Here is an 18,362-nt window from a genome sequence, read left to right as displayed (position 1 = left end):
GGAAAGTGAACATATTTTTAATGCAAAAGCAATACTCACACTATGTTGGAAATGAACTTTACGACTTGGAGGGGGTATTAGGGTGAAGGGAAAGTGGGAGAAAATGACAAGAAATGTACCTTATGTATGTAATTATAACCCTTCTGTACATCACCTTGACAATAAAATTTAAAAATACTTGCATTAATTCCTTCTACATGTGAAGACTCATACTTTCCCAAAGGGTAAATATATTTCAGTTTAATACACAACAACTCATAAAATCAGGTACAATTCATTTTGTCAGGTTTTTTTTTTCCCATTGCATATGGTTGTTTACACTGAGACACATCTAGTGCTAATAGGCAAATACAGACCAACTGCAGTAACAGACTAAGAGCCTGGCAAGCTACCATCATGGAGTCTAAAACCATGCTTGCTTTATCAGGAATCAGGGCTCTTGACTAGCATGAGGATCTGACTTGTGGGCTTAGCAAACACAAGCTTTTCTCTAGTTATCTGCTAGCAGCTCAAGCTGTTATTCTCTGCAGGAACTGGAACCCTAGGGCTTTTATTGGAAACCACCCATGCAGTTCCTCAGGCACTGCTTGGAAAAAGGCTCCACACTTAGTTCTGTGATGTGAATTTGCCTTTTGCCAAACTCTTCTACTACACCTGGATCAGAGAAGAGAAGTCACACATTACCCAGAGGCCAGTAACTAATGTGGAAAATGGAGGAGAAAGAAGGAAAGAGAATCTTCAGAGAACTGAACAGGCAGGAGGGAATTCTGTAAATGAAATTTTAAGGAAAGGCCACACCAAAATGATTGCATTCACTTCCCTCTGGGCCATTTTCCACCCTGCAGCTAGAGTCATCTTTTAAAAATCGAAATCAGATTATGTAGTACTCTGTGTAAAAGCCCTTCAGGGATACTCACAGCTCTTAAAATAAAACCCCGGCTTCTTTCCTTTTCTAGAACTCCAGCTTGATAAGCTTAGGATTTGGGTCTTGCCTGTCTTTCACTATATCCTGGAAATTATCTCAACCATTTATTTGTTTTTATTTGTTTAATTATACTTTCTCTCCCCTGTCTAGAGAGTATTCTACATGGCTAATAAAGTACAGTCAGACTAGGAAACTGCAAAGTTCCAGAAATGCCTGGCAAATGTGAGGTTCTAATTAGTATTTGCTTGGTAAACAAATGCATTAGAAAACCACAAGTTTCCAACTTCAGAGCCTTTCTTACACTGGCCTTCCATTTTCACTATGGCCAACTCACATTCATTATTTTCATTTTAGTCACTGATCACCTACCCAGAATTGTTTTCCGTTACCATCCACCTTATATCATTTTTTATAGCTCTAATGAAAATTTTTTTAATTTTGATTATTGAATCAATCATATATCTATTCGATTTCCTCACTACAAGGTCAAGACAAAGAGAGTAAAATCTCTTACTCTTCTTGTTTCCCCCAAAATGAATAGTGCATAGTAGGTATGCATTTCAGGGGTTTATAAAACTGCTTTTTTGTTGAGAGTCATGGACTTCTTACTTGAGCCCATAAATTCACTGGGATCAGCATATAGCTGGGTATCCTATATCCTAGAGTCTTCCACTTTGTATCCCTGTCCTTCAACCTGAGCTATTCTCTTATGCAGTCACTTTGCAGTCATTTTGGAAATCAGGAAGGAGACCTGACCACCTGCCAAGCATGCAGGTCTCTTATTGTAACAAAACATCACCTGACAAATCCTACTGCTGGACCACTACCTCAGACCAACTCCCAACACACTTGTGAAATGCATTTGAAATGATAAAACACATTTGAAAGGAATTTGTAGGAAGAATCCATTTGCCATTTTATTCTGTCAGGACTTGGCTTAGAGGGGCTAAGACATAGGGACCGCATTCTCTGTAAATGGAAGGCATATTAAAGGTATGCTTGTATCCAGCATTTCTGGTATTTAGGGAAAGCCTAATATTAGACACACTGTATTTTATGAGACTTTTTAATGTTTTGATTTATTTAACTTTTTGTGTTTTTTGTGCCATTGGTAAGGCTTGAACCCAAGCCTGGGAGCTGCCAGTGAGCTTCATTTTCCTCACGGCTAGCTCTCTACCTCTTGAGCCACAGATCCACTTTTTCTTTGGTGGTTAATTAGAGATAAGAGTCTCTAATCCATTTGAAGTTTATTCTGGTGCAAGGTGATATTTCAGGATCTAGGTTTAGTTTTCTACAGGTGTTTAACTAATTTTGCCAGCATCATTTACTGAAGAGGCTATCTTTCCTCCACTCCATTTTTTTAGCTCCCTTTTCAAAAATTAGGTGGCTATAAACAAAACAAATTATATACTACCAGGGAAATGTTATAATCTAAAAGAATCAATTATTACATTTTGCAAATTGTGACAAATTTGCACGTTATTTTGAATGTGCTTCAAGAAAAACAAAATGAATCATACTTCAAAACATAAATTTTTCAATAATAAATGGAATCATAAAAAAGAGTCTCACAACAGACTTTTCCTGGCCGGGCTGGCTTTGAACTGTGATCCTCAGATTTCAGCCTCCCGAGTAGCCAGTATTATAGGTGTGAGCCACCAATACCAGGCCTGTTTAATTTTTGAGGGCAGGATGTCCACCTACTAACTTGAGATGATAAGCCAAATATGAAATGCAACTGAGATTGAATGTTGCATGAAAGACTCTCAATAATGTACAAAGAAAGGCTTACATATTATGTTTGTATATATATATATATATATGTATATATATATATATATAGTTATAGCTTTTTTTTTTTTTTGCTGGTCATGGAGCCTGAACTCTGGGCCTGAGTGCTGTCCCTCAGCTCTTCAGCTCAAGGCTAGTACTCTACCACTTGAGCCACAGTGCCACTTCTGGCTGTTTTTTTCTGCTTATGTGGTACTGAGGAATCGAACCCAGGACCTTGTGCATACAAGGCAGGCACTCTACCAATGAGCCACTTTCCCATGCCCCTATAGTTAAAATTTTATAATGAAAATATTTCAGATATTTTATACATATATGCACACACATACACCAACCCCTATTATATGACTACACAATTTGATATGTGGTAGAAATTTTTAGTGCATAGATACACACAAAGAAATATGCTTTCCAAGTAGGAAATGGAAATGCTATTATAATTAAGCCAATAGGATTTCAGCCAGACAAGAACATTGAAAACTCTGTGGGGTGCTTTCTTTGGTCTTATCGTGTATAAGCAAGCTATACTGAGCTTCAGACTGCAGTAACAGCCCATTACAGCTAAATTAAATTAAGCAGTGTTTGTATAGCATTCTACAGATCATAAAGCACTTCGATTTTTAATAGTTGATACTTAAGCAACCTTAGGAATGAGAACTGATAGAGAATCTGGGCTTCTGTGGCTATGGTCAAAAAACATTGATAGAAATTTGGATATCAACATTCAGAGTGAACATGAGTATTCACACTATATTTACATTGGACTCCACCCAAGAGATCCTAATTTCAAAATTACCACAGGGGATACTATTTTGTTGACCTTTTAAGAAATGGAGGTAGTTACTGGAACAACTAGAATTTATTAAGACAAAAAGACTACTTAATATTGAGAAAACCACATGCCTCTTATGACAGCCAAGATATCTAGGGTATTAAAGGAACAAACAGTAGCTAACACCACAGATTCCTTTTGCAGAAGCACAGGTCTTTCATCAACTGCGAATGATTCTTAATCTTCTACTGATGACAGTAAGGTGGCTGCAGTATGTCTGACAGTGCATTTTGAATCTTAGGCAATGTACTCTGACTAGAAAAAGCTAATTTAACATCTAAGAAATTTCTAAGTATCATTTTCATCACCCTTATCTTCTACATCTATTATAGGAAGAATTGTCTATGTTCCAGAAAATACTCCTGAATCCATGTATGTGGAAAGCATGCATACAACCATTGTGTAGACAAGCCAAATTATCTGGAACTGGGCAGCCTCAGTGCTCAGCAGGTGAAGATGAGCGTGATCCTTATATGGGGAAGTCAAGGCAGACCTTCACTCTCTCAGGCTCTGGGGGCTCACAGACAAATCAACTACTCAACTGAAGCTGTCTGCTTCAGGCACTAAGGTAATTAATTTATACTATACAGGTATAAAATTATCTTCTTCAAAGCCAGGTGCCCATTGGCTCACGCCTGTAATCATAGCTACTCAGGAGGCTGAGATATGAGGATCACGGTTCCAAGCCAGCCCAGGCAGGAGAGTCTGTGAGACTCTTATCTCCTATAAACCACTAGAAAACCGGAAGTGGTGCTGTGGCTCCAGTGGTAGAGAACTCGCCTTGAGCTGAAGAGTGCACGGACAGTACCCAAGCCCAGAGTTCAAGCCCCATGACTGACCAAAAAAAAATTGTCTTCTTCAGAGTGCATAAACATTAACAGTGTAGGGAACTGATACAGGAAAAAGTTTTAAGAAATATATCTCATCACAACTGAAAGATAATAACGCTTAGTGTACATACAATTGGTAATGTATTATCCCTTTTGCTGTATGATTTTTAGATTCCAAGTTGAGAACAACAAGAAAGCTTTTATAAAACACTAAAAGATAAAGGTAGCAATAGAACAAAGATAATCTGTCAAATAGAAGACCCCAAAAAACACAAAAGCCTTATTGTCATTAGATATTTAGTCAATAGCACGGAAGTGTTTAAGCTACTCACATAATGTAGTATTTTAAAATAAATAATGGATATATAAAAAACTTTTTAAAGAACAACATTAAAGCATTCCTGGAGGTTTGTGCCTGTAATCCTAGCATTTAGGAGGCAGAGAAAGGCTGTGTGTTTGAAGCCATTCTACCTTCCATAGCAAGAAACTGTCTTCACAACACAAGGGCTGGGTGGGGTTAAATTGAGTGCTTGCCTAACCTGTGCAAAGTCCTGAGTTTAATCCCCAGTACACATAAAGAGAACCACTATTAGGGAAGGGCAGATGGCCTCATTCCTTGCTAGTCCTGTGCTGCATTAAAAGCTATTTGTTATAGTGTGTAATACAAGGAATGAAGACAGTTCTTTGTGTATGGATGATTGTCACTGCAGAGTTATTATTGTCAGTATTGGAGTCTGAACACAGATATTCTATACTTGAGTCATGTCTTCAGTGCAGATTTATTTTTCCATGTGCATGTTACCAGAATTTAAACTCAGAACCTAGTGATTGTGAGGCAGGTGCTCTTCTGCTGAGACATGACCGCAGCCTTGTCACACCAAATCTGTGTAGATGACTAAGCTTGAATGTTGATTCTAGCACTGTCTTATCCTTAAAATGTAAAGAACTTCTCTGTGTCTCTATTTCCTCATTCACTAAAAATCAGTGGGAACATTGTTGCTTTTGTGGGATGTTGGAAATTAATAAAAAAAAATCATCCATGTTAAGTGCTTAGACTAGAGCACAAGTGATAAGTGTCCTTACCAGGTAATTAAGAAGGTGCTATGGAAAGTCCTGAAGAATATTATCAATGACTATCTTTAGGAAGTGAGAGTGAAGAAGAAATACAGATTAGTTTTATTCTGAACCCATGACTTCAAGCTAATTTACATAAAGGCTACCAATGTATCTCAGCACACCTGAAGCCCTGGGTTTGATCATGTATCACATGTGCACATGGGATTGTAGTTATTCTTTCTACTAAGTAGCAACACCTCTATGAAAAAAAAACTTGAAATGTTGGAGGATATATTAAATAATTTACTTAAGGAACTGATAGAGCAGCTGTACTGTTTACTGAAAGTAAGAACAACATAAGACAAAGATAAAGAAGCCCTAGGGCCTACCTGGGTGAGGTAGCACAAGCTTAATACCTCTCCTCTATGAGAAGTTTCCACAGGAAGATCACCATCTAAACTAGTCAGGGCAAAATTGCCAGACCCTATCCTTAGCATCTAAAAATATAAAAGGACAGAGTAGGTTGAGGGACTTACTCAAGTTGTTGATCACCATTCTGAAAGTATGATGCCTAGAATTAAATCCCTAGTATCATTATTGGGGGAACATAAAATTCCTGCGAGCCTGAATCAATAGCAGTAATTAGGAGATCTGGATCTGTAAGTAATCGTTGAATTAAAAGTACTGGGAATTGGGTGATGGGATAAGAGGTGATGTGAAGCTCAGAAATGGCAGCAGATTATAGCTTCTTATACACATAGCAATCCTGAGGACTTTCCCTGTCTGTGAGCAAGAGCTCCACTGTGGAGTCATTATACTGAAGTCGAGTCATTATTGCTAGTTACTTCATGACTCACTTTGACTGTGAAGCAGAATATTCAGGGCACTCGGTATCAGTTACAGTATCATGCCTGTATCTGATGCTGTTTGAGTAGTGAGAATATCACCTCACCAGCCAACCTCTGGGGAGAATTTGAATATATTCTTCTCACAGGTCTCATTAAGAGACCACTAGTGCAAATCTTAAAATAAAAACCTATCATATCACATTCTTCTCGCTGATAATTATTCTCAGTCTATGAATTATAGATAGTAAGAAACCAGCCAGAGGGTGCTAAACTATTTCAAATGATAAACATTAGTCTTTAAACAATCACATGTTTGGAAAATGTGTTACAGATTTACAAAACCCTCAATACTAATTCCTGAAAATACTGAATAACAAGTACTTTTTAGTTGACTTTATTTAGTTTTGAATTGAATTTCCATTATAATCAAAACAAATTCAATTAGAATTATATAGCATTGTGGTAATCTTCATAATGTTAGAAATATAATGATGATTATCATTGATTCTGAATAAAAGTAAGAATCCTTGAGTGACTAAATGGGAAAATATTTATTATTTTACTTGCATTTGATAAAATATACATATTTAATGAATGGAGCTTTGTTTATCATGAACACACTGTATTCTATGCCTACAATACACACATGTTGATAGTGTGCTTATTCATTTTTGAACATGAGAGTTGAACTCAAGGCCTTGTGCTTGCTCATCTATCACTACACTACTTGAACCACACCTCTACTTCTGGCTTTTAATTGGAGATAAGAGTCTGATGCACTTTCTTTGCCAGGCTGGCTTGAAACCCCTATCTTCAGATCTCAGCCCCCTGAGTAGATAGGATTACAGTGAGCCATTAGGCACCAAAGCAGGTCTGGAAGCTCTTGGATAATAATGCTAGGTGTCATACTCATTTTATTTAATCAAGTTAAAATTTGTGTATATTTCCTTAGATGTTACATCTTTGTCTTGCCCTTTTCTTTTTCTTGTTTCATGTAGATGCACCAGGTAGGACCATCTGCTTATCTTAAATTTTAGAAAATATTTTCAGTGTGTGGATTTACTGAATGTAATTCATTTTGCCATAAAACTTAAATAGCTGGCATTGTTCTATTCATTAATTACCTGTCAATTCACCTAGGTGTATATTAATCCATTTATAATAGAAAAAATGTAAAAAAATATTTAGAAGCATGTTTTCTAATATAAGCAAGTAGTTTAGCTTTTCCACAGCATGAATTGTAACTGTCGAAGTCAACAAATGTTGCAATTAGTATTCCATATTTAGACATCTTATTGAGATACTACAAGAAGAAAACATATACAAAGTAAGTGTAGTAATATCTCTACCAGCTAGACTCTCACTGATTAAACACACAAAAATGTAGACTACATATAATACCGTGAATAATATTTTTCTTTAGAAAGCAAAGCACCAAAATTATCATTCTAGGTATTATAAATAGAGAATTTAGAACTTACTGTCTTTTTTGGGAAACAGATATGAATATATCTAGCTTCAATTATTAGATATATGAAGAATTCCTAAATTGCTAACGCTGGTAACTGTTAAAGCTGTCACCAAATTCTGCAGAAAACAGTGAAACAGACCAACAAAAGAGTGAAAGAAAACAAAATCATAGTCCAAGATTATGTCCCAAATGGTCTGTTTAAATCATCAATTGTGTAAGGGTTCAGAGTCTGCCTTTACACATGTTCCCACACATTCATTTTCATTTTGAGAGATTAAGCCTAGGGTTCAGGCATGACTCTGGGGTATGGTACCCAATAGAAAAAGTTAGGGTGTGAATTAAAGGTTGTGAGAAGAGAGTTGACCAGGATGTATAATGTTGAGAGCTTCAGCCTACAAAGGAGTCCTAGCTAAGAATTACAATTTTTTATTTATAAATATGCTTCAAAATTACCAAAACACTATTTCATTTCTACAGATGTAAAATTGGAAAATGACTCTCAGAGGCATGTAGAACTTATATGCATATAGAAATATGTAATCAATTTCATTACATTAACTATGAAATTGTAAATAACTTATTTTTAAAATGAATGGTTTAAACATAATAGTACTTCTAGATTAAGCTATTTTTTAAAGCCCCGATTATTGAGACATGTGTCAAGAAAAATTACTCTCATGGTGAAAGCTGATTCAGGACCTTATTTTTATTAAGTAGTTTATAGTGAAGGTTGTGACTGTTTTTCTATTTATAGTGGCAGCTCTGGTTAATTACCTTGTAATGTATTGTGACATTAATGCACTAGTAAACTATTGGAATTTACACCCCTATTCAGTAATAAAATCTGTAAATTGAAGAATGCACATAAAGTCACCACAGGCATAAATTTTGTGGCCAAATGCCTTATATGATCACATTAGATGTAAAGAACGGAATCATCAAATTTGCTCATTAGTGGGTAAGTTCCACCAAATTTATATACAATAGCCACTTTACAATCATAGTGTGTACAACACTTTATTCAAGGGTACTTTGTGACTTGCTACTGCATTTTTTTATACTAAGTGTATATTAGGTATAAGCCTAATGTACACTACCATAAAGGAAAGCTGAGATGACAAACAGATGCAACAATATCATAAAATACTTCTTCTGTAAGCAAACAAACAAACAAAACCCAGTGGCAATGACAGAAGGTGGGATAATGAGACTGGATGAAACCTCAAATGACTCAGGTGGGAGGACACAAAAAAAGGAGAATGAAATGAGAAGTGTGTGCATGTGTGTGTGCATGCACACACACACACCTAGATACGCACACACACACAGAGGTTTTGAAATTATAAAGTATCAAAAGTAACAAAAGACATATAAAACTTGAATAAAAGAATCTGAATAACATATGGAACAATAAAAGACCCCAAATAGCAAAAACGCTCCTCAACGGGAAGAACACTGCTGGAGGAATATCAATACCAAATTTCAAACTCTACTATAAAGCCATAGTAATCAAAACAGCTTGGTACTGGCACAAGAACAGACCTCAGGACCAATGGAATAGAATTGAAAACCCAGAAATGAACCCACAGACCTATAGCCATCTAATCTTCGATAAGGGAGCTAAAAAATAGAATGGAAGAAAGAGCCTCTTCAGTGAATGGTGCTGGCAAAATTGGTTAACTACTTGTAGAAAACTAAAGCTAGATCCTTATATATCACCCTGCACCAGAATTAACTCCAAATGGATCAAAGACCTCGGAGTCAAAGCAGACACTCTGAAATCATTATAGGATGGAATAGGAGAAACACTAGGTCTCCTTGGCACAGGCCGAAATTTTCTTAATACAGACCCGGAAACACAAAAAATCAAAGAAAGGTTGGACAAATGGGATTGCATGAAGTTGCAGAGCTTTTGCAAGGCAAAGGACATAGCTAGCAAGATCAATAGAAAGCCCACGGATTGGGAGAAGATCTTCACTAGCCATACAACAGACAACGGTCTCATATCTAAAATATACTTGGAACTCAAAAAATTAAATCCCCCAACAACAAATCCTTAAAGAAACAACTGTCCAATAAATAAGTGGGCTAATGACTTAAAGAGAAACTTCTCTGAAGAAGAAAGAATAGGCCAATAGACACATGAAGAAATGTTCAACATCCCTAGCCATAAAAGAAATGCAAATCAAAACAACATTGAGATACCACCTCACCCCAGTTAGAATGGCAAAAATCAAGAACTCTAATAACAACAGATGCTGGAGGGGATGTGGACAGAAAGGAACCTTACTTCATTGTTGGTGGGAATGTAAACTTGTCCAACCACTTTGGAAAGCAGTATGGAGGTTCCTCAAAAGACTTCACATAGAGCTCCCCTATGACCCAGCAATCCCACTTTGGGGCATTTACCCAAATGTTTACAAACAAGACCACACTAAAGCTACCAGCACAACTATGTTTATTGCAGCATTATTTACCATAGCTAAGATATGGAACCAACCCAGATGCCCCTCAGTAGATGAATGGATCAAGAAAATGTGCCCCATTTAGTGAAGTAAAGCCAAGTCCAAAGAAACATAGGTCCCATGGTTTCCCTTATTTGCAATATCTAGTATATGTATGAGTCAAGCAGAAAAGGTCAGATAATGTGATATTAGGAAAATGAACCCTTAGATATATATTAAAATTTTTTTCTTTCATGCATGTGTTTCTAACTCATTTATAAGATTATCTCTTTGTTGCTTTGTATGTCCCTCCACCATAGTATAATCCCTGCTTTCACTATATTTGATGTTGGTATAATATGTGGAGGATATGGGGAAAAACAAGTCGTTTAAGGATACTGGTGGACCCATTGCAACAATGAGAAGTACAAGTTGTCATGTCGAAAATGAACTTTACAACTCTGGTGTGGGGGAGGAAGGATTGGTGGGGGGCTGAGGGGAGGCTGGGAAGGGATGTGAAGTGTAAACAAAGAAGGAGGCTGCAATGCTTGATAAGAAATATACTCATTATCTTGCCCATGTAATTGTAACCCCTCTGTACAGTATGGTCACAATAAAAAAAAAAGAATCTGAATAAGTTTTTCTTGTTAGTATATGCTAGTTTATATTTACTATGGAAAAGTACCCTCAGCTAATCTTGTTAACTACACCTCCATATTTTAAACAGTTTTGTTTTAGATTGACAGGCTAACGAATACTAGAATATTTAGTATGATTTTCTTATAAAGAATATTACTAAGTTCAAAACGTGAGAATTAATGAATATATAAAAGAATAATTCCTGAAATAATAGTATGTATGAAGATTAGTAAAAATGGCAAAATCTAAACTCTTAGTCATTCTTATTTCTCTGCCTGTCTGTCTGTCTGTCTGTCTATCTATCTATCTATCTATCTATCTATCTATCTATCTATCTATCTATCTATCTATCTATCTATCTATCTATCTATCCATCCATCCATCTTCTCTATTTAACTGTCTAGCTGGCTCCTACCCATCTTCTGTCTATCATCAATGAATTCTTTGAGGTATGCTATATGGTAGATATTACAAAGTGCTGCCACGGACACACTCCACATTTCCTTGTCATCTTTACTCTGAAGTAGTGAAGTTACAGCCCCATACCTGTCTGCCATCATTCAATGAGCACAGACCAATGACTGTGGAAGAAATACTTATTCTGAGTATCTCTGTCCTTGAGGATAAAAGAGAAATGTGTATTCTGCAAAGTAAATCACAGTGTTTGAGGTACAAGAGCTGAGAGGAACAAAGCACACTGGGGACATGAGAAACTCACACAGAAGTCCTCCCTAGGACACAGGGAGGAAGGCAATGAAAGGAATTGAAGACAACCCTGGGCCTTGACAACACCGGTGGAAACTTGTAGGATGGGCTGGAGGTCAGAGTTATGAAGTCATTGCTATTTTTGAAATGAGAAGAAAACGAAACTGAAAACTGAAAAAAAAACATTGAAATACTTGGTATTCATCAAACCAGAAGACATGTCTATATTGTATTACCTTTGAATTCTGTCAATGAAACAGTTTGAAAATCATGAGTAGGTTTTTTGTTTTTGTTTTTGATTTTGTTTTTACAGTACAAATTAAGTTTTTTTTTAATACAGTTGGTGTACTGAGGTTACACTTATATAAGTGAGGGAATGAGTATAATTCTTGTCAAATATTGTTCCCTCCTTCCCCATTTTCTCTCTCTACAACTCCCCTAACTCCATGCCATGCTGTAAGGCTCATTTCCAGCATCATGTCTTGTAAGTATCCCTGTTGCATTGATTCTCCTTTTGTACGTTGTCTCTCCATGTCTAATTCCCCTTCACATCCTCAAATCAGTTAAACTTACATACAAGAAAAAGAGTACCAACATCAAACACAGTGACCAAAGGGGATAAACCAAGGAGAAAAAGAAGGAAAGAAAATAAAGAACTGTAAACAACTGAGGATCTCATACTATGAATCAAGCATGTCTCTAACCTGGTAGGGAAGAATATTGTCAAGCATTCATTGTATATGGCAAAAACTAAGAAAAGTAAGGGAAGGAATGAGTTGAAGGGGTGGGGATGAGAATATTAAGGGGATGAAGCATATCAAGATGTGCTGTCTTCATAAACTGTGTTGTTATATGGTACCTCCTTTGTAAAACTACTTAGAGATGATAAAATTAATAATAAATAATAAACTTTGTATGTATTCATTAAGTTAGTAAATGTTACCTATCAGTTTCTCTCTCTCTCTCTCTCTCTTTCTCTCTATCTCTGTCTCTCTTGTCTTTATTGTGAAAATACCATACAGAGGGGTTACAATTACATGGGCAAGGTAATGAGTGTATTTCTTATCAAGCATTGTTGCCTCCTCCATTGTTTCCCCTTCCTATCCCTTCCCATTCCTTCCCATCTCCCCCTCCCCACTAGCCCCAGAATTGTAAAGTTCACTTTTAACATAACATCTTCTGTTGCAATGAGTCCACTTGTATCCCTATTTAAAAATTTTGTTTTTTCCCTTCCCCTCCACAAATTATACCAATCTCAAATACAGTGAAAACAGGGGTTATACCGTGAGGGAGGGACATACAAAGCAACAAAGAAATATCTTATAAATATATTAGAAACAATAGTAAGCAAGGAAAAAAAATTTGCGTCCTTATCTTGGGGTTCATTTTGCTTAACATCAACTTATCTGACTATTTCTGCTTCCCCACAAAAAATAAAATACCTAGGAATTAACTTAACCAACGAAGTGAAGGACCTCTATGAGGAAAACTTTAAAACTCTGAAAAAGGAAATCAAAACAGAACTTAGAAAGTGGAAAAACCTCCCATGATCCTTGATTGGAAGGATCAGCATCATGAAAATGGCAATACTTCCCAAAGCTATCTACAAATTCAATGCGATACCAACCTCATTCTTCAAGGAAATAGAAGAGGCAATCCAAACATTCATATGGAACAATAAAAGATCCCAAATAGCAAAAATGATCCTTAACAGAAAAAACAGTGCTGGAGGAATATCAATACAAATTTCAAACTCTACTGCAAAGCCATAGTTATCAAAACAGCTTGGCACTGGCACAAGAAGAGACCTCAGGACCAATGGAATAGAATTGAAAACCCAGAAATGTACCTTCCAGTTTTTAGTTGGTATGTTTATTTTTTCCATCTTGAAATGAAATAAGTATGAATTTAAAAAATAGTTGGTATGACTTTAAAGAAAAATGATTGCATTAATATTAAAATGACTTTTGAAAAGAATAAGAGAATACTAATTTCCAAGGCTAAAATAATTAATATGACATTCACTGAGAAATGGAAAAGAAAAAACAAAATAGAAGAGTGAAGGAGAATGGTTCTGTGGTTTATTTGTGTAATACTGAACTACCTGGTAGAATGTAGAAGCAGGAGAATGAAAAATTCAAAGCCAGACCCAGAAAGAGAGAGAGAGAGAGAGAGAGAGAGAGAAACCTTTCTCAAAAACAAAGAACATAGTTAAAATGGTAGTAATGCATTTAGTACAAATGAGGCCCTGGGTTCAAGTCCCACTGCAATAAATAAATAAATAATAAATAAACACATACATACATACATAACCACACATGATTTAAGTACCCTCACTCAATCTCAATTTGTTTCTTTTCTTTATATAAAGCATTCCTCACCTCTCACAGGGGGTCTTTCTAGCTCAGAGTCCAGGTGAATTGGTGGGGAGATGTAAGAAACTTGTCCATGATGTGCCTGTCCTGTGGAGACACACCAAAAAAATTATATTTACATATATACATATATATACGAAGAAAGCATTGCAGCAACATCTTTTTATATCTTTTGGTTTAATGATGTCATATTATCTTACTTCATATTGATTTAATAGCTAAAATACGGACACATATGTCCAATCATAAACACAAAATGTTCCATTCAAATATCACCTAATTAGGTCAGTGCTTTCTCTAATCACAGTTTTAAATTTTCTTTCAGGTTTAAGTTATAAAATAACTATGTGTTTTATTTTCCATAACTATATGGAACCAGCCTAGATGCCCCTCAGTAGATGAATGAATCAAGAAAATGTGATATATATGTATACATATACATGTACATATCTATATATTCTATGCTTCCATTAGAAAGAATGACACCATCTTATTTGTAAGGAAATGGAAGAACTTGGGAAAATCATATAAACTGAAGTAAGCCAGACCCAGAGAAACATAGGTCCCATGGTTTCCCTTATTTGTAATAATTAGTTTAGATCTAGGATGATCTTAGCAGATGAGCAGAATAGCTCAATAGCTATGTACATACAACCATATGAGATTATGCTAAGTAAAATGAATTCCAAGACATGGGCACAAGAGATTTTTCTTTGTTGTTGTTGTTCTCAATGGACTATGTGTTTTATTTATTTTGTGTGTGTGTGTGTGTGTGTTTCCCCTATAGTTTATCCCCTGTTGTTACTGTATTTGATTTTGGTACCCTGGATATTGTATATACCTTTATTTGAACTATGGAAGGGAAACAAAACAATGATTACAAAGGACAAAAGGGGAATCTATACAGCAGGGATGCTCACAAGACAATATGTTGAAAATGATCTGAACAATTTGGGGGGGGCATTGGGGGAAGGAAAGAGGGAGTAAAATGAGGTAGGGGTAGCAAGTTAGACAAGAATGTGATCACTACCTTACTTATGTAACCCTCTCTACATCACTTTGACAATAAACTTAAAATTAAAAAAAAATAGAAAAACGGTTGGCCTTGGGTTTGATCTTCAACAACAACAACCAAAAAATCAACTACAAACCAATGGTTTTATGGGGGGAAAAAAGAAAGAAAGAGAAGACCTCAAAGATATACAGATACACTGCTTTTTATTGTTAAACAGACATTACTCTGTGTTTCTAGTGTTTGGAAGTATTCTTACATATTATGTATTATGTATTTCATATTATATATTACCTTGAGGATTTTCTTCCATTATCTGAGTAAAAAAAAATTAACATTTTTTTATTGCTTTGGATGGAAAAAGAAGAGCTAAACACAATTTAAAAAGTAAGGTGATGAATTCTTTCCTGATTCCTTGCGAAGCATTTAATCTGCTCATCACACTTACTTGAGATATACTTTTGTTAGGTGAGCTAAAAATGCTAAAGCTGCTGGACACTTGAATCACTCAAGCTCTAATTCTAGTTACTCAGGAAGCTGAGATGTAAGTGTATGGTTCAAAGTCAGCCCCTGGCAGGAAAGTCCATGAGATTCTTATCTCCAATCAACCACCAGAAAACCAGAAGTAGAGCTGTGGCTCAAAGTGGTGGAGTGCTAGTCTTGACAGACCTCTAGAGGCTCAGGACAGAGGCAAGGACCTGAGTTCAAGTCCACAACTGACAAAAAAAAAAAGCAAGCTGATTTGAAAGCCAACATGGTGATTTTTTTTAAGTTAGTTTATTTGAGACCAGTTTAGAGAACATAGCAAGACTATGATCCAGCAAGCAATTAGGATTTTGAGTCAAGAAAGCACAATTACAGAGTCAGTTCATTTTCAAAAGCCATTTTATATAGAAAAGATTGGGGTAGAAGAGGAGAATGCACCATTTTCTTGCTACATGGGAATATGTAGTTATATTTCACGCATTTACTATAGCCATTTACAGGGCTGTTAATCTCTTTTCCTAAACAAGGAAAGTTAATGATACATAGATTATGATAACAGTTAGAGTAACCTTCCCATTTCAAGTAATATTCGACTTGTAATAAACTCTGCTGATTCCTCTTATGAGGCACATTTCAAATAATTAAGATGGCTCCCTGTTGATAAAAGCTGCTGTTGCTCCCAGCATTTTTTGAATGTGCAGTACTGACAGCGGAGAGACTGTAATATTCACAGTCCCCCATAATGGCATCACAGAATATTGCATATCCACTGGCTGCAATTCAACAGAATACTAAAAGCACTATTATAAAGAGAAATAAGTTACCAATTGTGCACTGTTAGCAGTCCATGTTTAATACTGTTTATTAAAAAATTTCAGATTACATTAATTATAAAACCACCTCTTAAGCTGCAGTACACACTTGACTGCAAAATACATTTCTATTTTTAAGGCCCTGCATCATTACATATGAATTGGGTTGAAACTCTGGTTCCTGTAAATAAAAATAAGTATCCTTTACTTTATTGGCTCAAAATAACCTCGGCATATAAAATAATATCGATTTCATGTCTACTACTAAAACATAGCTTTTTCCCCTCACAGTAACTACAAAGCAGCTGCTTTTATCCAATCACCACAACTATGATTGTGCTAGCTGATGTGTATGTATTTTCATATCAAAGAAATAAGCAGAGGAAGGAAAGCAACTCATACATGCAACCAGTGAATAATGCCAAGGCCAGAAACATTTTAACTCCAAATCTGCTGCTTTAATTTCTACAGTGTTTGTTTTCTGAGAAAGTGTCCATATAAAACTGTACAGGTTTTAATTGTGAAGCCCTTGACAAGTGACAGCTTTTAGAGCTTTGAAGAAAACAGTCCAGTTACACTGCTAAATTTGTTTCTCCTCTAACATAAGTAAATATCTTCAAAGACTCTCAATATAGAATTCGGAATTCAGATAGATACAATGTTAACAGTATAGATAGTTAAAAGAAATAGGAACATCAAATAGGCAATGTGATGAAGGCATTATGGACAGTTTAGTACTCAAGTGGGCTTGCCACTTTGCTCCAAGGAGAAAATCTAGTAAGCTCCAAGACAGCATATGGCAGAGAAAGTCACAGTAGAGGGAAAGGGTTGAGATGCCAAACTTCAGAAGAAAGTTAGAAAGGCAGAAAGAGATTTTGTTTGACTGAGAGTTCAGGTATACAGAATAAACACTAGAAATTGTGCTGGGACCCTGTGGCTCACGTCTGTAATCCTAGCCATTCAGAAGGCTGAGATTTGAGGAGTGTGGTACAAAGGCAGGAAAGTATGTGAGACTCTTATTTCCAATTGATCAGCAAAAAGCTAGAATCTAGTCAGGGTTCAAAGTGGTAGAGCACTTGCTTTGAACAAAAACAGCACCCAGGTCCTGAGTTCAAGTTCTAGAATTCACAATTTTTTTAAGGAAAACAAAAAAGGATACAAAATACTCTAAAAATTGTGGAGGTTCTTGTTGATTAGTACTAATTAAATTTTTCAGAAAGATTGCTGCTGCACTTTAGGTCAGTAGTATTTACATATGTATCTCCACAAAATTACATATGATCTGATATTCCCTATTTCTTCCTCTGTGGCTAACTAAAGCAATGATTCTGAGAGACATTCACTCTTCCCCAAAGCAAGGCAGCAGAAAGTAGAGAGGTTTGTGCATAACCTGAAAACTCAAAGCTGTCTATAAGCTCCTTATCACTCCACAGACATTAATTTTATGCATAAGTATCTACTTTTCCCATTACAGATAAAATTCTGAAATGTTTTGATAATATTCACGGAATTTTTTGAAGGGGATGTCTGGAGTGTTTTTGTGGTCAAAAGTAGTGGGAGAATCCGTTCATTAAATTTTTGATAGTTATTTCTGAAATAGTTATCAATTCTGGATTGCCTAGTTCTTCAGAGCTAGCGAGATGGCTGAATAAATAAGATTTTTTATTGTTTGATGAGCATTTGTTCTTTTTTGGTTGGGATAATTCACAGACTGTGTACAATTCAGTATTCTGTGGTATGTTCCTTGAGTTGTGAAACCCAGAATACAGTTTTTTTTAGAGAAATTCTTTTCACTGCAAGAAGAAATCCCAAGTTCATTCACAGTCAGTCCTCATTTTCCCCCCATTTATTTACTTTGTGGACAAGTACTCATCTACTTTCTGTATCTATAGATTTTCCTAGTATGGATATTTCACATAAGTTTGTCAATACAATATGTTATCTTTTGTGATTGTCTTTTTTCTGTCAACACATGTTTTTTTTAAGTCATTTATATTGTAGGATGAAAGAGAACTTAATTCCCTTTTGTTGCCAAATAATACTCCATTGTATAGACATTTTATGTTTTCATTATCTACTCATCTACTGGGAGACATTTTGGCTGTTTTTGACTTCTGACTATCATGAACAATGATG

General features: G+C 35.8%; 1 protein-coding gene across 1 annotated transcript in view; it reads right to left on the bottom strand.

Moving 5' to 3' along the window:
- The window catches only part of Adgrl3 (adhesion G protein-coupled receptor L3), a 444,648-nt gene that overhangs the window by 202,713 nt on the left and 223,573 nt on the right, over nucleotides 1–18,362 (bottom strand). The window contains exon 7 of the mRNA XM_013009168.1: nucleotides 13,923–14,003. Coding sequence (XP_012864622.1) covers nucleotides 13,923–14,003 — 81 coding nt within the window. The remainder of the gene's footprint in view (nucleotides 1–13,922; nucleotides 14,004–18,362) is intronic.

The sequence above is a fragment of the Dipodomys ordii genome, unplaced genomic scaffold, assembly GCF_000151885.1.
Source record: "Dipodomys ordii isolate 6190 unplaced genomic scaffold, Dord_2.0 Scaffold8, whole genome shotgun sequence".
Classification (NCBI taxonomy): Eukaryota; Metazoa; Chordata; class Mammalia; order Rodentia; family Heteromyidae; genus Dipodomys; species Dipodomys ordii.
Note: the sequence above shows the minus strand (reverse complement) of the source record. Positions and strands in the feature narration are given on the sequence as shown.